Source organism: Rhinatrema bivittatum, chromosome 3, assembly GCF_901001135.1.
Source record: "Rhinatrema bivittatum chromosome 3, aRhiBiv1.1, whole genome shotgun sequence".
NCBI classification, from domain to species: Eukaryota; Metazoa; Chordata; class Amphibia; order Gymnophiona; family Rhinatrematidae; genus Rhinatrema; species Rhinatrema bivittatum.
Window position 1 is genome coordinate 164,419,822 of NC_042617.1, and position 25,905 is coordinate 164,445,726.

General features: G+C 45.3%; 1 protein-coding gene across 1 annotated transcript in view; it reads left to right on the forward strand.

The window, feature by feature from the left end:
- RYR2 (ryanodine receptor 2) overlaps positions 1 to 25,905 on the forward strand; it is a 1,771,220-nt gene that overhangs the window by 1,278,326 nt on the left and 466,989 nt on the right. The window contains 4 exon segments of the mRNA XM_029593907.1: positions 4,591 to 4,831; positions 5,459 to 5,546; positions 7,715 to 7,807; positions 7,896 to 8,066. Coding sequence (XP_029449767.1) covers positions 4,591 to 4,831; positions 5,459 to 5,546; positions 7,715 to 7,807; positions 7,896 to 8,066 — 593 coding nt within the window.

Below are 25,905 nucleotides of genomic sequence, written 5' to 3' on the forward strand. Positions count from 1 at the left end.
CTGCCTCAATACGCACCCTTCTTAGATGTTTTTTCCAAGGAGGGCGCTGATACTCTACCACCCTATCGTCAGTACAACTGTGCCATAAACTTACTGCCCAGCACCGAGCCACCCCGGGGTTGGGTCTACCCCTTGTCCTGAACTGAAACAAAAGCCATGTCTGACTACGTCCGAGAAAACCTGGCCAAAGGATTCATCCGGCCTTCCGACTCTCCCGCAAGGGCGGGAATCTTTTTTGTGGCAAAGAAAGACGGGACGCTCCGCCCGTGTATCATTACTGTGGGCTAAATGCCATCACCCGAAAGGACCGCTATCCTTTGCCACTTATCACAGAACTCTTTGACTGCCTACAAGGAACTCGCATCTTCTCCAAGTTAGATCTCCGGGGGGCATATAATTTGATTTGCATCCGGAGCGGTGACGAATGGAAGACCGCCTTCAACACCAGAGATGGGCATTACAAGTATCTTATCATGCCCTTTGGACTCTGTAATGTGCTCACAGTTTTTCAAAACATGATGAACGAGGTATTTCGAGACTTGCTCTACGAATGCATAGTTGTCTACCTCGGCGACATCTTGGTTTTTTCCCAAGACCTCCCCACCCATCGCCGAAATGTTGCCCGGGTGCTCCAATGCCTCAGAGACCATCAACTTTTTGCGAAACTGGAGAAGTGTACATTCGAACGGGAGAGTCTGCCCTTCTTGGGCTACATAGTCTCAAAACAGGGCTTTTCTATGGATCTAGAGAAGCTCGCCAGTATTCAACGTTGGCCACAACCAGTTGGTCTCAAGGCCTTACAAAGGTTTATTGGTTTCGCCAACTACTATTGGAGTTTTATTCACAATTACGCTAGCCTAGCCGCATCTCTTACGGCCCTGACTCAGAAGGGAGCTAACCCCAAGCGATGGCCCCCTGAAGCCCAGGCAGCCTTTCAGTCCCTAAAGGTGGCCTTCCTCAACAAACCCTGTCTCTGGCACCTGGAACCCCAGAGACCCTTCATCGTGGAGGTAGACGCCTCTTCCGAAGGAATGGAGGCCGTTCTAAGCTAACATTCCTCCACCGGCACGCTACATCCCTGTTCTTACCTTTCAAGATGTTTCTCGCCAGCCGAAAGGAATTACAGAATCGGGGACAAGGAGTTGCTAGCTATAAAGCTTGCCTTCGAGGAGTGGCGGCCCTGGCTGGAAGGGGCCCAGCATTGTATCAGAGTATTCTCTAACCACAAAAATCAGAGAATCTTCACCAAGCCCAGCGCCGGAACCTGCGATAGGCTCGATGGGCGCTCTTCTTCTCACAATTCAATGTCGTGCTCTGATACTGACCCGCAACCAAGAACATCAAAGCAGATGCTTTGTCTTGCTCTTTCATCTCTGACGACACTCTGGAGCCACAACGTCATATTATTGATCCTGCTCATGTGCTGCTCGCAACCGTTGTCTCCGTACCGCTGGGTAAGACGGTCGTGCGACGCCAACTATGCGAGAAGGTACTCCGGTGGGCCTATGACTCCCATACAGTTGGGCACCCTGGACAGATGCATACCTTGAACTCCATTCAGAGATTCAACTGGTGGCCCACTATGAGGAGAGACATCCAAACCTACTTGGATGCGTGTTCTATATTGGCACAGCAAAAACCATTATCTGGTCAACCTTGGGGCCTACTGCAGCCCCTACTGGTGCCTAAAGAACCCTGGACACATATATCCACTGATTTTATTGTGAATCTACCACCCTCCGAAGGCAAGACCACCATCTGGATAGTGGTCGACCGCTTCTCCAAAATGGCACACTTCTTCCCACTCCCAGGGCTTCCATCGGCCCCTCAACTTGCGCAGCTCTTCGAACAGTACATCTTCCGTCTTCATGGCCTCCCCAAACATCTAGTATCCGATCGTGGCACCCAGTTCACGGCGAAGTTTTGGAGGGCACTCTGCAAGAAGTTTGATATCACTCTCGATTTCACAACCACTTATCACCCGCAAGCGAATGGCCAAGTGGAAAGGACGAACCGCAAACCAAAACCAATTCCTCCGCTCCTATGTTAATATCCAACAAAATGATTGGGCCTCTCTGTTGCCATGGGCCGAGTTTGCCCTCAATTCTCATGTCTCCATCAGCACTAATTTGTTGCCCTTCCAAGTTGTGACGGAAGGCAGCCACTTCCTCCACTACCAATACCTCTGACAGTTCCCTCACCGGCAGCCCAGTTAACCGCGCAGGAGTTGCACAGATTGTGGGAAGACACCCAGCGACTACTTAAGGAGGCTAGCAGCCTAGCAAAATGAAACTCGGATGCACTTTGAAGGCCTGCTCCCCAACTCCAGCCTGGAGACAAAGTTTGGCTAAGCATGCACTTCATCCGCTTAAAACTCCTGTCCATGTGATTGGCCCCTCGCTACATTGGGCCCTTCCCAGTGCTCCACCGTATAGAACCAGTGACCTACCAACTACAGTTACCAATGTCATTAAGGATCCATAATGCCTTCCATGTCTCCCTCTTGAAGCCAGTAGTATTCTCAAAAACTTCAGCCACTAGCCTCGGAGGATGACACCGTCTTCCAAGTGAATATTAGGAAGAGAGATCGTAGGTGGGAGTATCTACTCGCCTGGGAGGGGTTTGGCTCAGAGTAAAACTCCTGGGAACCTGCCACCAACATCTTGGATAGAACCCTCCTGCAGGAATTTTATGCTTCTCATCCCAACAAGCCTAAACCTCCTGGGAGGGGGCCTAGAAGGGGGGCACTGTTAGGCTTACTGGCCTCAGGTCGACTCCCCGACATACCTTCACTGCTCCTGGCCCCTGGCAGGGCCGACGCTCTCCCCGCACCGACGGGGCCGCTCTGTCTTCACTGCGAGCAGGGACGCCGCCGACTTCGGCCTCTTTGGCCCCGCCCCCTACGTGCACGCACACACGGCCCGCACGAATTTAAAGGGCCCGTGGCAGGGAGATGCTGCCAACTCCTCCCGATGATGTTGGGGCCTGTCCCTATATAAATCCAGCAGCAACCTCGGTCTGACGACTTGGCAACATGTTTCTCGCTTCGGGTTCTGCCTGGCCTTCTTTGTTGTGTTCTCTTGCATTCCTGATTCCTTCCTACCTGCTCCTGACCTCTCCCGCCTGCCTGGTTCCTGCTCCTTCTTCCTGCCCGCTTGTCCCATCCTTGCTCCAGCTTCTCCTCCAGGCGTATCTCCTCATTACCTGACATCGAACTGGACCTCACGTTGCCTGATTGCCGCCTTCCACCGACCTCTGGACTGGACCTCACGCCGCCTGATTACCGCCTGCCACCGACCTCTGGACTGGACCTCAAGTTGCCTGATTGCCGCCTGCCACCGACCTCTGGACTGGACCTTACGCCGCCTGCTTCTCATGCCTTCACCTTTCCTTTCCGCAGGGGCCCTCCTAAGACCAGCTGGCCCCGGTACCAAAGGGCTCAACCTGCGGGGAACAAGGGCTGGTTTTGGCAAAGCTCCTGTTGGCCCATGCATCGCTCCAGAGACCGGGAGGGGTTTACCCCTTCAGGTAGTACCAACGCCACCTCGGGATAAGGGTCCACAATCACCACCGGACCTCCGTAACAGGAAGCTGTAACATACATTTGATAAGTGCCCTGGTGAAGTGATAGGCAGTATTGCAACACTTTTCAGAGATAATAGCGGGATGCCGGAATATAGTTTACAGCCAGGGCAAGAGGAAGACCCTCATTATCACCTACAGAAAGACAAGGAGCACACAGCAAGACTTAAAAGGCTCATATCTCATGTTCCTCAGAACTAGAAATCTTTCAGTCCCACATCTTCCCAGCAGAATTTGGTACTGAGGAAAAAGGTTTATTCAAGAATGAAATCTGCGTGTTTATTTAGGTGAATGAATGTTAGTAGACTGGCCTGTAACCAAAATGCAGGGTGCTGGCTTCTCTTTCAGAATGCTATGAATATCTTTTTTCAGATCCTTCTCAAAACATTTCTTGTTTCTTTTTGCTTTGCCAAATATCTGTTTTTATGACAGTTGCTATTCATATTTCTTGTCTTTTCACCTTCCAGAGCCCAAATGTAATTTGGGTGAATCACAACATCCAGATGGCAGTTTTCAAAAGCCATTTACCAGCGTTAATGGCCCTTTAATCAGGTAAAAGGGCTTTGTGAAGATTGCCCATCCAATATGCAAGTAAAAATGAACATGCATTATTCACAATATGTGCGTTTTTACCTGCATTTTTGTGGAGGTATTCCTGAGGCGGGGTTAGGTATGGAGAGGCAACAAGGCACATATTATTGCCTTTGGAAAGCTAAATGCAGTATTTTGGCTGGAAAAAGTATTTGCAGAAAAAAGAGGTGCAAATCTCTACAGGTACTTTTTTCCCCCAGAAATTTTTCAAAAGGAAAGTATGCTTGTACCTATGGCGCAAAGTCCATAGGTAGAAGTACCTGAGAACTTTTAAAAATCCCTCTCCCCCTCCCCCATTCCGGTCCTCACTAAAGTGCCCAAAAAGAAAAAATCAACAAAATGAAAAAAGGGAAGTAAAGGAAACTCAATTATTCAATTGCACTATGTTATATGATACCAATGATCTGCTTTCAACAGTGTTTTCCCAGCCTATCATCAGCAAAGTCAAGCCCCAGCTCTTGAAGACACACTTCCTGCCACTGATGGAGAAACTAAAGAAAAAAGCAGCAATGGTAATAGCCGATGAGGAACACTTGAGAGCAGAGGGCAGAGGCGACATGTCAGAGGCTGAGCTGCTCATTTTAGATGAACTGACCATCCTGGCACGGGACCTTTATGCCTTCTACCCTTTGTTGATACGATTTGTAGATTACAATAGGTGAGCCGAAACTTTGCATCCTGTAAGAAAAAAAACAAACAAACAAACACATTTCCTCCCTTGTTCCATTTCCAGTGGTTAAAGGTATAATATTGTAAAAGCCTACATGCTTTAGACAGCAAATATGTGCATAAGTTACACCAAATTTCAAAGGGAAAGTATGTGCACCTAATTTCACCTGTGCTAAATTGTGCACCAAAAATGTATTTGGGGAAATTTTCCTCATGTACTTTTCAAAATGAAGAAGTATGTAACTATGTACAACCCCTCCCCACCTCTGGAAATTCCTCTGCTCAGTCCGGGTAACTTTACATTGCATACATGGAATGCACATATAAGTTCACTTGTATATTGTGCAGGCAATGGTATAAACAACCATGTCTGCACCTAAAAAACTGCTTTACCTGCAGAAATCTCTTTCAAAATTACTCTCTCAGACAATGTATTCTGCAACCCTGCGCAGCAAGTGGTGCAAATGAAAACAGTGGAGCTGCTTCAGATTTCCCAGAGTCTATGAAGTGACTGCAGGAAATATGTATTTTTAAACTATCTGCTTTTGGTTTAGATATTCTAAGTCATAGATTTCACAGAATAGCTGTAAATATCTGATTTTATGTTATAATTTAGGGCAAAGTGGCTGAAAGAACCCAATTCTGAAACAGAGGAACTTTTCCGAATGGTGGCAGACGTATTCATTTATTGGGCAAAATCCCATGTAAGTTCACTCTTCCTTGTGTAATATTTTTCTGTATATTTCTTAAGTTCTTAAGCGTCTAATCCTTCCCCCCATTTTGAAGTTCACATTTTTCAGTAATCAGATATCAAGACCTCTCTAACTTTCCTCTTAAATCAAATTCACCTTGAAGAGAAACACGTATTGAAATCGCCTTTAGGGCACGCAACTTCCATGACGTGCCCAACCCCATTAGTGCCTAATGTGTTGTAGACTCCATCATGACTCTTCTGCATGTAAACCCCCCTTTTTCTCGGGGTCACCTTCAGAGGCCAAAGAGGTGGTGAGTGATGCTACGGCAGCTCCGGGATCAGGATCTGGCCTGTAAGCTGATTTTCAAAGACGAACGCCCCCGTGGAGTATTTCTAGCCAGGCTAAGAGTGGAACATTTTCAGAGAGCCCTTTTACCTGGGTAAATTGATATTTTCTGGAGCAAAGGAGCACTTGGGATCACCTGGCGCCATTTTTGAAAATGATCTCAGTAGAGCAAGAGCAAGTGGGAATCACTTCTTCCTCCAGATGACCACCCCATCTATGGGGTTAGCTTTGGGGGGGGTCCCCAAATTGGAGCTTGCACTTATTTTTAGGGACAAGAGGTGGAGCTGGAAAGGGCAGAGATTGATAAAGTACACCTAAAGAATGTAAGAACATAAGATATGCCAAAAAAACCAAAGAACCCCAGCACTGGTCTTATTAATCAACAATCAAACACACAAAAAAAGACCAAATATAAGAAAAACTTCAATGCTGTGATGCACTGTTGTAAAAAAATTTTTTTATAATACAAAATTAATGATACCGCATCAGCAAGCCAGAAAACGGCAGTGAAAAACACTTGCCGTCCGGACCACTCGTCATTTGCGGTGAATTTCTTGTTTTATATAGTTCATTCGTGTGATTCATTCATGTGAAACTTAGCGATATGGCTGTTCCCTGCGAGTCAACTTGAAGAATTAATCCCCCGACAGCGGCCGGTGTTTCGCGATATAACTATCGCTCCTTCAGGAGTCTTTACATATGATTTGTCAAGAAGATAGCTTCATGGTGGACTCGAACGTCTCAGACGCTGTTTCAATTACAACGGGACAGCTGTCCTGTTGTAATTGATTAATTCTTCAAGTTGACTCGCAGGGAACAGCCATATCGCTAAGTTTCACATGAATGAATCACATGAATGAACTATATAAAACAAGAAATTCACCGCAGTATTCTAGGTGTAGTTGCGCCATGGAGCGATACCAAAGTATCTTCCCTGTTTTATTCTCCATTCCTCTCCTAATAGTTCCTAACATTCTGTTTATTTTTTGACCGCTGCTGCATACTGAGTCAACTATTTCAATGTATTGTTAGAATGACATCTTGATCCTTGTCAGTGTTTATCCATATGTTTTTATCTGGCACCAACATCAGGCTTACAGTTCTGTAATTACTTTGGTCACTCCTGGAACAGTGATGGGATACCTGTGCATTTGTATGTGCACTGGCCCATTAATTGAATTTCAAAGCGCCATGTACACGCATAAAACAGCGTTTTTTCCTCTTTAAATTTGGTTGTATAAGGATAATATGATATGGAATGTATAATATTATTATTTTTTCTTGCAAGAATTATTGCTGTATTATATAATTATACAACTATGTTATTACCTGTAACCCTTTTATTTATACCTAATCTATGCGGATATTGCTGTCTATGTTTGTTTAAAAGCATTAATAAATATAAATAAAAAAAAAACAACCAGCGTTTAATGCGCATTTGTTGCTTTGAAAAACAGGCTGTATATGTACATTGGTTAGATATCAAAAAATACCAAACTAGAGGCATACAAACTGCCCCAAGACATTTAAAATATCTTTTTTTTAAATTAAGAATGTGATATTCAGCACCACTTAGTCAGATAAATGGTGCTATTTGAATGTTTGGCCCCGCTCCGAGGTCACCACTTAGCTGGCTAACTATTTATCTGGCTAAACAGGTAGTTTTGCTTCAATTATTAGTGCAAATCCTGCAGGTAAAAAGTGCCCACAGAGTTTGCAACTAGTGTGGGCTGTTTGATTCTTACCCCACAATAAATAAATCTTAAGCTGGAAATCTTTCAAGACATCGCTTACTGAGCACTCTAACTGAAAAGTCTCGTGTAACCTTTCAGAATTTCAAAAGAGAAGAGCAGAACTTTGTGGTACAAAATGAAATCAACAACATGTCCTTCCTGATTACGGATACCAAGTCCAAGATGTCAAAGGTACTTGGAAGAATTGTCAGCTTTAAGTTAAGTGAATCTCAAGTTACTTCTTAATATCCAGCGCTGTTGGACTGTGTGCTTTCTCTAGGCAGCTGTGTCTGATCAGGAGAGGAAGAAAATGAAACGGAAAGGAGACAGATACTCTATGCAGACCTCTCTGATTGTAGCAGCACTTAAGAGACTCTTACCTGTCGGATTAAACATTTGTGCGCCTGGGGATCAAGAATTAATTTCATTGGCTAAAAATCGATTGAGCCTGGTATGTACTTATCCAGTTTTGACTTTACATGTGTGAGTGCTGTTCCTGTACAAAGATAAGAGCAATAATGCAGATAAAGTTAATCCATTATGACTCATGATACAGTAAGGGGAGTTGCACCATATGCTATGGATGTGCTGAGCCCTACTGGATGAAAACTGGCCCAAGCAATGTATCCAGTTTAAAAATTGCTAGAATCTTTAGCAGTTTGGGAGGGGGGGGGATATTTTCGGAGGGGGGGGGGCAGAGGGGTAAGTGAAAATGCCCAAAGCTTTTGCAAATCTTTGAAAAATGGCCCAAAGTGTAATCCTGAACACCTTTAAAAGGTGACCTATTACAGTACAAGCTTGTGAATAAACCTATGGGAAGAGCAGTTTGCTGTGGATGTGATGATGGGTATTCCGATATGGTGAGTAAACAAATATGATTAAATAAATAACATAAGAGATATCTGCCACTGTATTTTGGCCATCTGTGTAAGCATTGAGAACTTTTACATTCTATATTGAAAATAGAAATACAAAAATAAATAAGTATTTGTAAATGAAGTTGACTGATAAAACTACAGATGATAACCAAAAAATAAGAAAGGTACGAGAATTGACAATAAAAAAAGAAAGTTAGAAAGTGCATGCTAGAAGCATGACACATTCCTCAGAACAATTAAAAGTCGGCATAGGGATCAATACTTCTAGTTCTCAGGTAATCTTTTTACCAGTTTGAACCAATCTTTGTCTATGTAAGCCCCTTTAATAAGAAATAAAAACTAATTGCAGTATCTGGAAAAAAAACCCCATAGATTTGTGCTATGGGAAACAGGCTCAGGGGATCACATTCATTCACTTCAAAGTCCTCACAGCAAGTTCTGTCTTTCATAATAGAGAGAAAACTTTACTGAATTTGAAGTAGTCCAATAATACAAACCTCCCCGAACATTTAACCCTAGTCTTAAAACAACAATGAGGGAATGAGGTTCACCCCTTAGACTTTACTCACAACTCTTTTTGAACTCAACTTTCTCCATTCCTTTTTCTCCAATCCAGTAACATGTAGGTCTTCCTGGTATCATTCATGCCCTGAGCTCTTCATAGGGCACTCCTCCTATCAGAATAAACCGCCTTGCTTCTTTCTCCTGGCCTTTTTCCTGAAGAGAAGGAAATGCCTCCTCTCCATTATCAGTTCCTGGACATTTCCTCAATGGGAGGAAAGCCTGTTCTCCAACTCCAAGGCCTCGAGCCTCTTCCCTTGAGTGGAAGATGTTCTGCATATTTCCACTTCCTTTTGGAGTTGTTCCTGAGCCCACAGGCCACTACATCCTGGAATCCCCTTCCTCTGTCAGCACCATCCTAGAAAGGGTGAGATACAAAAGGCTACTCCTGCTAAAAACCACCCCATCTTATACCTCTCGCTTTACCATTTCCCACCAATCCCAAATCCCAAATTCTTAAGGGGACTAACACATCACCTCTTTTTCACAACATTAAGGGGTACATTTTAAAACACAGCGTGCGCGCATACTTTTGTTCGCACACCAGGCGTGAACAAAAGTACGCTAGATTTTATGATACGCACGTAGCCGCGCGTATCTTATAAAATCCAGGGTCGATGCGAGCAAGGGGGGTGCGCATTTGTGCAACTTGCGCACGCCGAACCCTGCGTACGCTGCCCGTTCCCTCCGAGGCCTCTCCGAAATCGGAAGAGCCTCAGAGGGAACTTTCCTTCCGCCTCCCCCCACCTTCCCCTCCCTTCCCCTACCTAACCCACCCTCCCGGCCCTATCTAAATCCCCCCCCCCACCTCTGTCGCACAAGTTACGCCTACTTGAGGCAGGCGTAACTTTGCGAGCGCCGGGCCGGCTACCACTTGCCATGTTCTGGTCCAGGGGCTGGTCCGGAGGCCGCGGCCACACCTCCGGAATGCCCCCGGGCCGAAACCAAGCCCGCGGCACCGCCCCAGATGATGCGCCGACCGCGTCATGCCCCCCGACACGCCCCCGATGACGCGCCGACCGTGTCACGCCCCCTGACACGCCCACCCCAAGAAAGCCCCGGAACATACGCACGTCCCGGGGCTTTGCGTGCGCCAGAAGCCTATGCAATATAGGCTCGGTGCACGCAGGGGAGTTTTAAAAGGGTTATGCGCGTACCTTATGCACGTAACCCTTTTAAAATCCGGCCCTAAGAGCATCATCACATTGCTCATTTTCCACTAACGCCATCCAGTGGTCATTTACTATTTACTATTTCTACAAGTTCAAACATTCAACACATTTTCCAACAGGTCAACCATAATAAATCCTGGGTCTCCCCCACCCAGAATATGTTGTGCTACTTGAAACAAACAGAGACTCAATTTGGGGGTCTCTCCAAATAGATTTTGCAAAAATTTCAAACGAAATAAAGGCAAAAAATATATATGTCATCAATGGGATATCATTTGGATTCTGATGTTTTTATACTACCACTATGTAATTTAGGGCATGGTAGATGAAAAGCCTTATAAAATTAGGCCTTTATGGCTGGGCCCTGAATAGGGGGCAGGCCAGGGGGCATTTTCTAGGTGGGGAGGGGTAGGGCAGGACGGAGGCCGGCTAGGTCCCAGGAAAGCGCATGCTGGCAGTCAGCTGGCATGTGTAAATTACTTCAGCATGGGAGCTGAAGTAAATTTAAAAAAAAATAAATTATTTATTTAAAAACTTTTCTATACCGTCGCTAAGTTAAGTATCATCGCAACGGTTTACAAATAGGCACAAATAGGTATATATAGGTATGTATCGTACATTCTAACAAGTGCCAACTAAAAACGGTTACAATATCGTTAATAAAGTTAAATTTTTGGGTAGTGATGGATTAGTCTGGGAAAGTTTATTGATGTACTTTATTTCGGTCTATTTCTCTACCGCATTGTGTATTTATAATATTGTGATGCCATTTATTCTTAGCTGCGTTTATCTGCATTTTTTCGTTATCCCTCTCCCTCTCTCCCTCTCTACCCCACTGTCTCTTTTGGAAAGGCTTGCTTAAAGAGCCATGTCTTTAAGGTTTTCTTAAAGGATTTGAAATCACTCTGTAATCTGAGTTCAGTGGGCATTGTGTTCCATAGAAAGGGCCCAGCCAGTGATAAGGCCCTTTCTCTTACTTGGGTTAGTTTTGCTGATTTTACTGTAGGGATTGTTAGTAGTGCTTTGTTAGCCGAACGAAGGTTCCTTTGTGGGACATGGACTCTTAGAGCTGTATTTAGCCAGTCTGCTTCTTTATCATATATTAGTTTGTGTATTGTGCATAAGGCTTTGTACTTGATCCTGTATTCAATTGGTAGCCAATGTAGTTCTGCTAAAGTTTCTGTTATATGGTCCCTTCTTTTTTTTCCTGTTAAAATTCTGGCTGCAGTATTTTGAAGTATTTGTAGTGGTCTGATTGATGAGCTGGGGAGTCCTAATAAGAGTGCATTGCAGTAATCAGTACTGGTGAAAACAAGTGTTTGTAGGATTGTTCTGAAGTGGTCAGGTGTGAGTAATGGTTTCAATCTTTTAAGGATCATGAGTTTTGCGTAACCTTCCCTTACTTTTAAGGATATGTGTTGTTTTAAATTGATTTCTGGATCCATTATTACTCCCAGATTTCTTACTTTTTCGGCCAGTTCTATTTTCTGGTTATTTCCTAGCGTTATTGGTGTTTTGATGATTTCAGTTTTTCTTCGTTCAAGGTGTAGGAATTCTGTTTTATCAGTGTTAATAACCAGCTCCATTTGGGTTAGAAGTTGTTTTATTATGTCAAGGTACATGTTTGCTAATCCTAGTGTTTTATCAATGGAGTCCTCTATTGGTAGAATTAGCTGAATGTCATCAGCGTAAATGTAATGAATTATCCCTAGTCCTGCCAGTAGATGACAAAGGGGCAGCATATATATATTGAACAGGGTGGCAGACAGAGCTGAACCCTGAGGTACTCCGGTTTCAAGTTTAAGTTTTTTTGAAAGAGTGTTTTTTATCATAACTTGGAAGAACCTATTGCTGAGATAAGATTTAAACCAGTTTATCGTTTTGTCGCATAATCCTATTTCTTCTAGTCTTTTGAGTAACGTTTGGTGGTTTACCGTATCAAAAGCTGCGGATAAGTCTAGCATTATAAGGATGTAATGTTTGCTGTTATCGAAACCCCTTAAAATGATGTCAGTTAATGAGAGAAGTAATGTTTCAGTGCTGTAGTGTTTTCGGAAACCGTGTTGTGAAGGGTACAGTATGTTGTTTTCATCTAGGTGTTCAGCTAATTGTTTTTGCACTGCTTTCTCTATTAATTTGGCTATTAATGGGAGGTTAGAGACTGGACGGTAGTTGTTGAGAATTAGGGGGTCACTGTTTTTCTTTTTTATTATTGGTTTTATGATTGCCCCTTTCAGTATGTCTGGCATTATACCTTCTGTTAGGGATAGGTTTATGATGTTCGTTAAGGTTTGGGCTACTACCTTGGTGATCTTTTTTATCTCTGTTGTGGGTATGGTATCAATCATATGGGGGGCGGGGTTTGTATTTTTTATCATTGAAAAATACAGAAAAAAAAAGTGTTACATCCATCGGTCGCAGATGGCTGCGACCACTAATGCTCACCTCTTTCTTTGCTGCCTTGTCATCTGTTGGAAGAATGGCGGCCTCCGCAAACCACCGCCAACCTGCCTGGCATTCCCGGGATGGTGTGGGTACTGCCGACCGCCATCTTGCTTCAGGGATCACCTAGGTGCGCGCACCCAGGCCACTCTTGTACACGTCATGACGGGAACCTTGGGACGTCCCCTCCGATGACATCATTCCGCTGCTGTACTTAAGCTGGCTGGCCCTACGGTTTGACGAATTAGCAAGGAGTTTCCTTATTGCTGAATCCACTACATCCTTTGGACTTCCGGTTCGAGTATCAGCACTTGGCGTGAGACGCTCTGGGTACCTGCTCTTCGGGGGCTTTTCCTCGTCTCTGGCTATCCGCTCCTCAGAGGGCCTTCTTGCCTTGGACTGCTATCTGGTCCTGCTTCCCGGGACCCCTCCTGGAACCACCTCTTGTGAGTACCTTGTCACTACGGAATTCAACTATACCAAGCCTCATTGTGGAATCCTCTCTGGTGTACCCCGTACCTCTGGCCACTACCGTATCATCCCCAGTAGGAACTACTCTGGTATACCCTGCGCTGCAGGTCATTACCGTACCATCGCTACAGGACTCTCATCCGGGTTCCTGCACCTCGGACCACCATCTCATCACCTCTGTGTGAGGAATTCCTCGGTGTACCCTGCACTGCAGGCCACTACTGCATCACCAGTACAGAGAGACCTCTTTGCTGTATCCCGCTCCGCAGGCCACTACCAGATCTACACATCGGAGGTATTACCCTCTGCTCAGGACTTTACTTTAACTGCATCTCCCGCTCCGCGGGCTGTGCCTTTCTTTCTTCCTAATAAAGACTCTACTCCACAGCTGTGTCGGACAACCACTGAGACCCCGCCTACCAATGGTGAGGCTCACAGGGCTCCTCCCTGTGGACGGTGACCCCTCTCACCTCGGCCCAGGGTTCACACTCCTACAAAAGGTAGGGTTTAGGGGGTGGGGAGGAGAGGGGAAGAGGGAGGGGGTTTAGGTAGGGGGGTAGGGAAGTTCCCTCTCAGTCCACTCCTAAATTGGAGTCCAATTTCGTTGCCGCACGTACTTTTACAAAATTAGGCCCCCCTGCGAATGCCACCCGCACATGCGCACATGGATTATAAAATCCGGTGTGCATGTGTGCGCGGCCCACGGATTCTATAACATGCGCGTGCATGTTATAAAATTGGTGCGTCCATGTGCGCGCGCTGGGAAGCGCGCGCACATGGATGCGTGCATGCACCTTTTAAAATCTACCCGTTAGTGTGATAAGTTCAGAAGAGAATAATCATATTACACCTTTTTCATCTGTCTAATCCCAAATTTTTTGTAAAGTTTCTACACCATAAATGAATAAAGGCATACTGAAAATGAAACACTGTGGGGTAGATTTTTTTAAAAAGCGCGATCGCGTACTTATGTTCGCGCAGCAGGCGCAAACAAAAGTATGCAGGATTTTATAACATACGTGCATATCCGCGCGTATCTTATAAAATCCTGGATCGGCGCGCGCAAGGCTGCCGATTTTGGGCAGCCTGCGCGCGCCGAGCCGCGCAGCCTGCCTCCGTTCCCTCCGAGGCCGCTCTGAAATCAGAACGGCCTCGGAGGGAACTTTCTTTCACCCTCCCCTCACCTTTCCCTCCCTTCCCCTACCTAACCCACCACCCCGGCCCTATCTAAACCCCCCCCCCTTACCTTTGTCCCTAGATTTACGCCTGCGAGAAGCAGACGTAAATCTATGCGCACCAGCAGTCATCCAACCCGGGGGCTTGTCCGGAGGCCTGGACCACGCCCCCGGGCCGGCGCCACGCCCCCGGTCCCGCCCCCGAAACGCCACGTCGTTCGGCCCCGCCCCGACACGCCCCCTTCAAAAAACCCCGGGACTTACGCGCATCCCAGGGCTTTGCGCGCGCCGGCGGCCTATGCAAAATAGGCGCGCCGGCGCGTGAGGGCCCTGCTCGCGTAAATCCGGGTGGATTTACGCGAGCAGGGCTTTTAAAATCCGCCTGTGTGTGCGGTATCGGGGTGGATTGCAAAAAAATATTAGCCTGGGAGATTTTTTCAAAATCAGCCCACAGGGTATCTAACTCCCCCGTGAGCTTTCACTGCAGCGTGTGTTGAACTGCTCCCAAAAGCACACTAAGCTGACTCTTGAGATGTACATCATATAACCTGGAACTTGGCAGAACTGAGCTAAAAAAAATCTCAAAAATAAATTTTCACATTTTTCTAATAACTAAGAAATACTCTAGTGCAGGGATGAGCAAGGAGAACTGCCGTTCATTTCATCCATTCACAAGTTTGATCATGTCTCTCATCATATATATATATATATATATATATATATATATCCTGGTCTGGTGTTAAAACCTTTTGTCAACCAATCAGCTCTTGAACCTGTTGCCAAGTAATGAGAGAACCACACTACCAACCAGTTGCAGGCACACAGACACTCTCAGACACATACACAACAGTCACTCAGGCAGATTTTTAGATTGAGGAAACTTTATAGGCACATACACACTGACACACATACATTGTCAGTGTGTGGGTATCTTTCTGTCACTGACACAAGACAAAAACTCAATCTCTTGCCCTCAGGCACACAGATACAGCCACACACTGAAAATAAGAGAGTATATGTGTATGTATCTTTGTGTCAGAGAGCGAGAGAGAGAGAGACACACACACACACACACACTCTCTTTCAGATGCAAACAGTGTGTGTGTGTGACATGCACTCTCTTTCTCAGACATAAATACACTCTGCTGTTATGGTGCTGTTCTTCATGTGCTCACACACAGGTCAATTTTAAAACGAGCATGCAAGCGAGGATACGCTAGAATTTTTAATCATGAGCGCACTTATGCATGTATGTTTTAAAATGCACCCAACCGCACGTAAGTATGCTCCTAATTTTAAGAGTTGTCGACCACAGCTAGCGTGTGTACCTCTAATAGGACCATGTCAGCTTTTGTGTGCGAATGTGAGTGAATTTTAAAACATGCTCGCAAGAGGCACTTTCCCAGTTTTCCAGTTAGTCCACCAGTTTGTCCAGTTAATAGCGAGTTCTTTCAGACCCCTCTGGCTCTTCATCCTGCACACTGCTCAGATGATCCGGACTGCTTACCCTGACCTATAAGCCCTAAAACTTGAGATCTACAGACTTGCTCCTAATCAGGAGCAGCAGTAAAGTTACGCAGATATTTAGCATAAACGCGGTGCGGGTTTCATTTTTTAAATTCAGAGTTGCGTGTGTAAGTCTTGATCCCGTCCTGTAAAACCCATGCACGCCCCTTTTCCGCCTCCTTATTCCTCATGTGCGCACGAGTACATATATGAGTATTTTGTAGGGATGTGCAGAGCAAAATTTTATGTTCATATTTTTTATGTCCGAAAGGGGGTCCCACTTGCGGCCAATATGGACATAAAAAAAATCCAATGAGTTGGGTATATGTACATATGTGCAAAAAAAAAATTAAACCCCCTCACCCTCCTTAATCCCCCCCCCAGACTTACCACAACTCCCTGGTGATCGAGCGAGGAGTGAGGACGTCATTTCTGCAATCCTTGGCGAGAAGCATGTGACGTCGGTGGCACGTCGAGTGACGCGGCGTCACGTGATTCCCGGCTCGTTCGCGCCGGACGGCTCGTTCGGCCCAAAAAGAACTTTTGGCCAGCTTGAGGGGGTCAGGAGGCCCCCCCAAGCTGGCCAAAAGTTCTTTTTGGGCCGAACGAGCCGTCCGGCGCGAACGAGCCGGGAATCACGTGGCGCCGCGTCACTCAGACGCGACGTCACGTGATTCCCGGCAGACATTTGCATGGGAATGTTCCCGCATGCTCAGAAAGTATTTTTAGGGTTTATTGAGCTCTGAGAGCATTTTCTTTCTTGACATCATTTGATGACATCACCCATTTGTGTGGCTGAATGATCCCTACTGTCTGAGGGAAAACACCTTCTATAGGTAAGCAACTTAGCTTTCTCTCACATTAAGACTGAGATAGGAATATTTCTCTCAAATGTACTGTAGCTTTATACAAGACTTTTCTCAGCAGCTGAATAGCAATGGTAACATGGAATAGACTTAGTTTTTGGGTACTTGCCAGGTTCTTATGGCCTGGATTGGCCACTGTTGGAAACAGGATGCTGGGCTTGATGGACCCTTGGTCTGACCCAGTATGGCATTTTCTTATGTTTTTGTGAAGGGATAAGCAGAATATGTAAAATAAAGAAATCAGAATGAAAAGAATATCAGTCACAGAAGGAGCTAAAGCGAAAAGAATAATCAGAGAACATTTTCCTCCATCCCACAATCAGACAACATTAATCTTGAAAGTGAGAATATTCCTCTTGCACACAGATGCATAGAGAACATCTTCCAGCAGTTAATGAAATAAGCACAGTGGGGCAGATTTTAATACCTACACGTGGGCGTAGATTTGTGCGCGCAACCCAGCGCGCACAAATCTACGCCTGCTTTTATAACATGCGTGCACAGCTGCGCGCATATTATAAAATACGGGGTTGACGAGCACAATGGGGTGCACACTTGTGCACCTTGCGTGCACCGAGCCCTAGGGGAGCCCCGATGGCATTCCCTGTTCGCTCCGAGGCCGCTCTGAAATCGGAGCGGCCTCAGAGGGAACTTTCCTTCTGCCCCCCACCTTCCCCTCTCTTCCCCTACTTAACCCGCCCCCCAGCCCTACCTAAAACCCCCCCATACCGTGAAGAACAGGCCCTTGTTGTAGAAGATCCCTGTGGACTGGTAATCAGATAGAGTCTACCAGGAGCCTTCGCAGATCTGCATACCATGGACTCATGGGCCAAAATGGTGCCACCAGTAGCACTATCCCCGTGTGACTCTCAATTCTCCAAATCACTCTACCTCACATAGGCCACAGGGGAAAAGCATATAGAAGTTTACCTTCCGGCCACTCCTGCACAAGGGCATTGATGCCCAAGGACTTTAGATCTCTCCTGTGACTGAAGAAGCGAGGAACCTTCGCATCGTGCGATGTCTCCAGCAATTCTAGAAATGGGAGGCCCCAGCAGTCCACAATGAGCTGGATCGCATCGTTTGACAATTCCCAATCTCATGGATCCAGACTTTGTCTGCTGAGAAAGTCCACTCTTACATTGTATTTTCCTGCAGTGTGTGAGGCTGAGATCTCTTGAAGATGTACTTCCATCCATTCCATGAGTTGGGCTATTTCCTGCGACACTTGCTGGTTCTTGGTTCCTCCCTGGCGATTGATGTAAGCCACTGTCATTGCCTTGTCTGACATTATTCAGACTGCTTGACCCTGGAATCGGTCAATGAATCATAAGCATGCCAACCGAACGGCATGGGCTTCCAACCAATTGATGCTCCAGAGAAACTCTTCTGTACTTTAGTGCTCCTGTGCTATCAGCCTCTGACAGTGAGCGCCTCAACCCCGGAGGCACGCATATTAACCAGTCTGGTGTTCGTACGGAAAATCCCTTCCTTAGATGATCCACTTGCAACCACCACTGCAGTTGGATGCTGATCTCCACCAGTAAGTGAAGCCATGCTGAGTAGTCCTGAGACTGTGGATTCCAATGAGCAAGCAATGTGTGCTGAAGAGGACGCATATGTGCCCTTTCCATGGAACCACCTATAGGGTGGGTGCCAACAGCTGAAGCACCTGTAAATAAGACCACACAGTCAAGCGTATAGTTTCTGTCAAAAGTCACAGTCAGCTTCTGAATGTGGATCTCCGGCAAGAACTCCCTGCTTTGTATCTTGTCAAAATGAACATCGGGATACTCCAGAGTCTGGGATGGCTGTAGATTACTCTTGGTTAAGTTCACCACCAAACCTAGTTTCTGTAGCAAGGAGATCACCTTGCATGAAACCTGAAGGCTCTCTTTCATACTCTTGGCCCAAATCAGCTAATCGTCTAAGTATGGGTGGACCAGAATGCCATCCTTTCTCAACACTGCTGCTACCACCACCATGATCTTGGAAAATGTTCTGGGTGCAGTGGCCAAACCAAAGGGCAGTGCTTGAAACTGATAATGTTACCCCAAACCAGTGAAATCAAGAAACCATTGATGCTCCAGCTGGATGGGAATATGTAGGTATGCCTCTGACAAATCCAGAGTCATGAGAAACTCCCCTGATTGTACTGCCATTATCACTGAAAGTGATAACGGCAGTACACCCTCAAATGATGATTGACTTCCTTGAAATCTACAAGAAGGCGAATGGAGCCCTCCTTCTTGGGTTCAACGAAATAAATGGAATATTGTCCTATATTTTCATGTGACATGGGCACTGGAACTACAGCCTAAGGATTCTTGACAACGTACACTAAACTGTCTACCTCATCTATGGAAAGCTGCAGGGAGACACCATGAAAACATCCCAAAGAACACTGAGAAACTCCAGAGCATAGCCATCTATCATCTCCAGAACCCATTGGTCTGACGTGATCTCGACCCACCTCTGATAAATAAGAGAGAGATGACTCCCTATCTCCTGTTCCCGGGGGTGGGTTTCTTTATTGAGAGGTTCAGGGGGCACCGCCAAATGAGCCTGTGTCCCATCTGGGCTGCTTGGGACAAAAGAACTGAGACCTTCCCAAAGGTTGAGCCCTCTGAGAAGCCGCTACTCTGTAGGGACGAAAGCATTTGAAACCCATAGCACGAGCTCTCATGCCAAAGGAGCTCAGTGCCTGCTTCTTCTCTTCTGGTAACCGAGGAACCTGGGACTCATCCCACTTGTTGGCCATTTTTTCCAGCTCACTCCCAAACAAGAGTGATCCTTTAAATGGCAATTTCATAAGATTAGACTTTGAAATTGTATCAGCTGACCAATTCCTAAGCCATAGCTGACACCTGGCCACTATTAGCGAAGCCACCCCTCTGGCAGAAGTGTGGACCAGGTTCTTAGCCCGCATCTGCCAAAAAGGCGGCTGTCTGTTCCATCACTGCCCTGGAATTCACGCCGCCAGATTCATCAAAATCTTGAGAGAGAAACAAGAACAAGCCACCAAGGAGCAACAAGAGGCTATCTGCAAATTCATTGTCATCGCTTCAAAGGCCTGCTTAAGGATAGCCTCAATTCTCCTATCCTGTGCATTCTTCATTGCTGCTCCCCCTTCTATATGGATAGTTATCCACTTGGTGATGTCACACCAAACGCATCCACTTTCAGAAAGCGCAACTGCTCTCTCACAACTGCATCCAGAGGGTGTACAGCCCTTCCAAGGCTTGTCCCCATTTAAAATTAGCTTCCAAGGCACCCCAGTCAAGATCAGTCAATCTTGAATAGTCTCCATAATGGGGAAGAAACATGATGCTTTAAGCAAAGAAATTAAAATGGGATTTTTTTTTGTCTCAGACATGGAATCGGCACCCGGCACCCCCAGCATCTTCAATGTCTGGGAAATCAGAGCCAACAACTCATTTCTATGGAAGAAATACAACTTTATTCTATATGGCTCCAATCCTGGAGTAATTTTCCCATCCTCCAGGGAGTAAGGATTGGCTTCATCATCTGTGCCATCTTGATCCCTATCAGTGTGACCTGCAGCATGTCTAGTAGGGATGTGAATCGTTTTTTGACGATTTAAAAAATGTCTGATATTTTTTAAATCATCAAAATTGTTAGAGTGCGTGATACAATAGCAATTCTCCCGATTTATCGTGAAAAATCGTAAATCGGGGATTTGGGGGGAGGGCGGGAAAACCGGCACACCAAAACAGCCCCTAAACCCACCCCGACCCTTTAAAACTAAACCCTTACCTTCCCCCACCCTCCCGAACCCCCCAAAAACTTTTTACAAGTACCTGGTGGTCCAGTGGAAGCCCCGGGACCGATCTCCTGCTCTCGGGCCATCAGCACCATTTTGATGCCATTAATAAAAATGGCGCAGATGGCCCAATAAAAAAAACAACCCACCGACCCTTTAAAAATCAACCCCTTAGCTTCCCCCACCCTCCCAACCCCCCAAAATACATTTTAAAATTACCTGGTGGACCAGTAGAGGTGCGGGGAGTGATCTCCCGCTCTCAGGCCATCGACTGCCACTAATAAAAATGGCGCCGATGGCCCTTTGCCCTTACCATGTGACAGGGTATTCGTGCCATTGGCCGGCCCCTGTCAAATGGTAGGAGCACTGGATGGCCGGCCATGGCCCGCGCCATTTTTTAAGGGTCGGGGTGGTTTTTTTGTTTATCGGATCGAGCGTAGCCAATAAACAAAAACCCAATCGGGCCGGACGATAAAAATTTTAAGATTTGAATCGGAACCGGAACCGATCAGATTCCAGTTCCAATTCACATCTCTAATGTCTAGACTTACTCCGAAGCTTATCTGCAGCCTGCGATCCTGAGCTGTTAGGATTGTCCAGGGCCGCTGACTGCCCCTGAAAATATTCCACCCAAGAAAAAGCAGAGGGATCCATACTAAAATCAGGGGATGCTGGTCCTGCACCCACTGAACTACTTTCCCCCACTGACAAACCAGTTAGGGGAGCCCCAAAGCCAAAAACATCTGGCAGTTCCCCCTCATTTTCCATTCCCACATCATGCTGGGAAGGACTGGGCTTAGCAAAATCAGTCGAAGACAGTTCTCCCTGAGTCTCCAAGCAGTGCTGACACAAATTAAAGGGGATGCCAGGCTGTGATTCCCGGATATGGCAAGCAGCACAAAGGGTAAGGCACTTAGGTTTCTTTGCTACCGGCACCTTGGATAAACACCCGCTATCAGTACGCTCCAAAAAGCATCCAAGAACTGTGCACCCAGCTGCACTCGCAATAAGAACTTATCACGGATGCCCAAAATGTAGGTGCCCAATACAAGGTTCAGGTAGGTGCCCACCCGAGCACCCACCTGAGTGCCCCTAAATGCACACCTGAGCGCCCACCTATGTGCCCTTACGCACACACCTGAGCACCCACCTGAGCGCACACTGTCAATAAAATATCTAAAAAGATTCTTTTCCCACTGTTTTAATGTATTAGCTATTTTTTTTTACTTCCATTAATGCCATCTTGCTCTCATGACAACTTTCACAGATTTTCTTAGCTTTTCCAGATATAATTGCCTGTATTCTTCTTTCTGCAATCTCTTGCAGTTTAAGAACGCTGACATTTTCTTCTCTTACTTTTATTTACTTTTCTAACAAAAGATTTGTTGCCCTTACAATATCTTTTTTTTTGTGTTGCCACTGCTCCTCTACTTCCCCAAGCTTATCCCATCTAGTCAATGCCTCCTTGAGGTATTCCTCCATCTTAACAAAGTTAGTTTTTCTGAAGTTCAGGACCCTTGTCTGCCTCTGCTCTAATATTGAATCATACCTTTCGGTGATCATTGGATTCCAGGTAATCCCCTCTCTGTGGCATCAGAAACATGCGCCACACTTGTAAACACCAGGTCCCACCCATATCACCTCCCTCACATGTTGGTTCTGTTACCAATTGACAGGATAGTTCTTCTTGAAGACAATCCAAGACCACCCTGCTTCTAGATGACACCACAGCCTGGATATCCCAATCAGCATCTGGCAGATTGAAATCACCTAGCAATAGCACTTCCTCTTTCATTGCAATTTTGTCAGTATCCTCTATTTCTTCTACTTGTGAAGGGGGTCTGTATATTACTCTAACATAAATAGATATTTCATTCCTTTTTCTAGATTAACCCACAGTGCCTCCTCCTTATCTCATAAGCCATGCAGTTCTGATGCTTTAATATTATATTTTATATACAGTGGCACTCTCCTCTCTCTTTTCCTAGCCTTTCCTTTCTGATTGGATTATAGCTGGGTATAACTGTATCCCAGTCGATGTTTTCTATGTACCAGGTCTCCGTGTCAGCCACTACATCCAGGTCAGCTTCTTCTATGATGGCTTCTAGATCTAGGACTTTATTTCCCATATTTTGAGCATTAGTGTACATAGCTTTTCAGAATTTGACTTTTTCCCTGTTTCCCTTCAGAACCCAAGTGACACACCCTTTTAAATTAATGACATTTTTTTTTCTTTTTGATGGGGCAGTTTTTCATAACTTCCCTGCATAATTGCAAACCTCGCCGATATTGTACCTGCAGGTTTTGTACCAGTTTTCATACTTTCCCTTATAGTTTTGCCCAGGTAAATAGTACCTGCAGAGATTTGCACCTTCATTTCCTGCTGGTATTTATTCTGGGGGGAAAAACACGTTATTTTGAAAATGCAAAACTGCATCCATTGTTACCTCTTCCTACCCAGCCCCGCTTCTCAGCCTGCTTGCTTTCTCCCCAGGTAAAAGTAAACTTATTGTTGATCCATTCATCTTCCTTTTTCCAAGAAATGGTTGGAAATTTTCAAACAGCCAGTTTACTTAGGTAAATAGCTGGGTAAATGGCTTTAAAATACTGCCCTGCATGAGTTTTTTGTAAAATCTTTTAAGACCATTTTGTCCTATTTGGTAAAATTACAGATGAAACAAATAGCTTCTAAAATATGTCAATTTCAGTGAGCTGTTCTTTTGTATTAATAGCAACTAGATATAAGCAGATTGGAACTGGGTTTTGCAAAGGGGTTTTTCCCACTCTGTGCTTGTGTCAAAGTGCATTTGACTATATTGGAAAGCTCAGACTTTTAAGGCCTTGTTTTCATTGGTAGCAAGTAGAATCCTTAGATATTAAAAGGTTATCTTCTTCAGTTTATCTTTTCATTTTTTTGTACGCATTTCTAAGCAGGCATACCCCAAGATGGCTCTGCTGGCAATATGGCCTTATATTTGTTTAAAAAATGACAACAGATAAATTTGATTGATTATTGCCAACATGCAGAAAATGTAAACATAAAGCTATTACACTGGTCTCGGTGAGGCTTGCAAGGAAAAAAGATAACATATTTTGCTAGCAAACCATTTTAAATCTTAGCAGTCCATTTTCTTGTAGTGGTAAACAAATACTTGAGTGTACAGGCTTATGCATTGCTTGTGTTAATCAAGGGCTGCCAATCTGTCAGCACCCTGTGTAGTGGGTTATCATAGGAGAGAGATTAGAATGAAATGAATTGCTTCTTCCGTATTGACATGGTATGGTACAAAGTGTCAAGTCACATGAAAATGAACAATGCTCACAGTGCCTAAATCAAACAACGTGGGAACTGGACTGGGCTGGGTTAGTGGCTCTGTGGTAAGATTCTGCTGCCAGACAAGAGGACCTGGGTTCAATGTTTCTGCTCCTTAGGCCAGAAGAGGGAGCCTTCACTTTCTGCTCCTCAGCAAGGGAAGGGAGGAAGGAATCTTCCCCAGTCATCACCCAGTGGGAATGCTTGCAGGGCTGTGCACGACACTAAAACTCATGTGACAAAATGTTTGTACATGCACATTTAAATGCCACTTAATGGGCTATGCTCAAAGTTTTTGTGCTTACCCACTGATAAATTGTCCCCATGGGACTAATTTTCTAAAGGTTTCTGTGTCTAAAGTCAGCATATACTCACAAAAGTCACATGAAAATGTGTATATGCTATTTTGGATACATTGTGAGAATACACATACTTGCGATGTCATGCATAAGTGTTAGGGAATAAAAGGGGTAGTTTAGAGGCATATACAGGGTGGAGTTCAACAGTATGCTTACAAATTGCTTTTTTTGGAAATGGTATAAGCGCATTCATTACCAAACTTGTCCGTACAATGTTACACCTGCAATTTAAGTCATAGAAGAGAAATTGCATTTGTGATTTGTCTGCATTTTTTGGGTGGGTGGTCTGGGCTAATGTGGGGGTCAGGGTGAAATGCTGGAGGCTCTGGGTAAACTGGTGATCGCAAGTACATGCGCAAATAAGTATTTTCAAAAGCAGAGTATGTGCATTCTTTACAAACTACATGCCTCCAAGTGTAACTCCGTGTTAATATGTGCACATGATAACTTTATATGTGTAAAATAAATGCATGTAATGTTATAAAATAGGCAGAGAAAGTATGCTCTTCATGCCACACAGTTTATAAAATACTAGCATAAATCTGTGGGTCCACATACATGAACATTTGGAGATTTTCGCATGACTATCGAAAATTGGGCCCATAGTTTGCACACGTTATCCTAAAAAATAGATCACAAAATTCTCTGCACTAACCGGCCCAAAATGAAAGGACCAAGTAGATGGGAGAGTTCATCCCCCCTCCTCACTCAGTTCAACATGCATTGGACCTCTTTCCAATATCCCCTTGCCTCTCCTTAGCCAGAATTCCCCAGTACCTTGCCAAACAGGTCCCAAAGGATCTCATACTTCTACCCTATTGATTCCTCTGGAAAGAATTTTAAGGCCTTAACTAACTTCCCATCCCTCAATTCTCCCCAGATAGATGTTGAAATCCATGACTTGAGCACCCTCCCAGAATAGAAGTTGAAGGCTCCAATTTACCTTCCCACACCCCACCACTTCTAACTGAAGATCAAGGGGCCTCCCTGCTCCAATTACCCTGGCTCTCTTCCTTCCTCTAGCAGGTCCCCCCTTCCTGCCACATCCAGTGATGGTCTATAGGAGATTGGATCATGAAAGATCAGTGCTTTCACCTGCCCTGCTTCCACTGACTATCAAAATGGCTCCAGCTGATGTCTTGGCACCATTTTGAAAGGCAATGACAAGGGGCAGGAGAGAGCCATGTTTTCTCTCATAGCCTGAACTTCTACAGATCCTTATTGGAAGAGGTAGGGTATGGGGACATGTGCTTGGGGGTGGAAGAGAGACAAGTGGATCAAGATATGGAGGCCCCTTAATCTTGGGTTTGGGGAGTGAGAGAGGATGGTGGAGGTCAGTTTAAGCCTTCTCATTCTCTCTGTGAGAGGTGTGGATTAGGGTATGAGTGACATTGGGCCTTTAACTTCTGTGGGATGAGGGGGTTGATCAGGGAAGGATATCAAGACTTTCAATTTCTGTCGGGTGTGGGTCAGTCAGATTCTTCCACAAGTGTCTGGGAGGGAGATAAGTGTTGGGGGATTCAATCAAGTCTTTTAACATCTGTCCAGGGAAGACAGAGGGCAGGGTAATGACATCAGAACCTTCAACATCCTTTTCGAGGGGTCAAAGGTGAAGGGGCCACTGAGCTCATAGATCTTGGGGGGTTGGGATGTCTCTAAATCTTTGTGCTGGGGGTCAGGGAGGTAGGGGGTATCTCTGATTGGGTTGTCTTCTCAGGAAGTCTAGAGGGTATGGCTTCCCCAATGTGTTAAATTTTTAAATG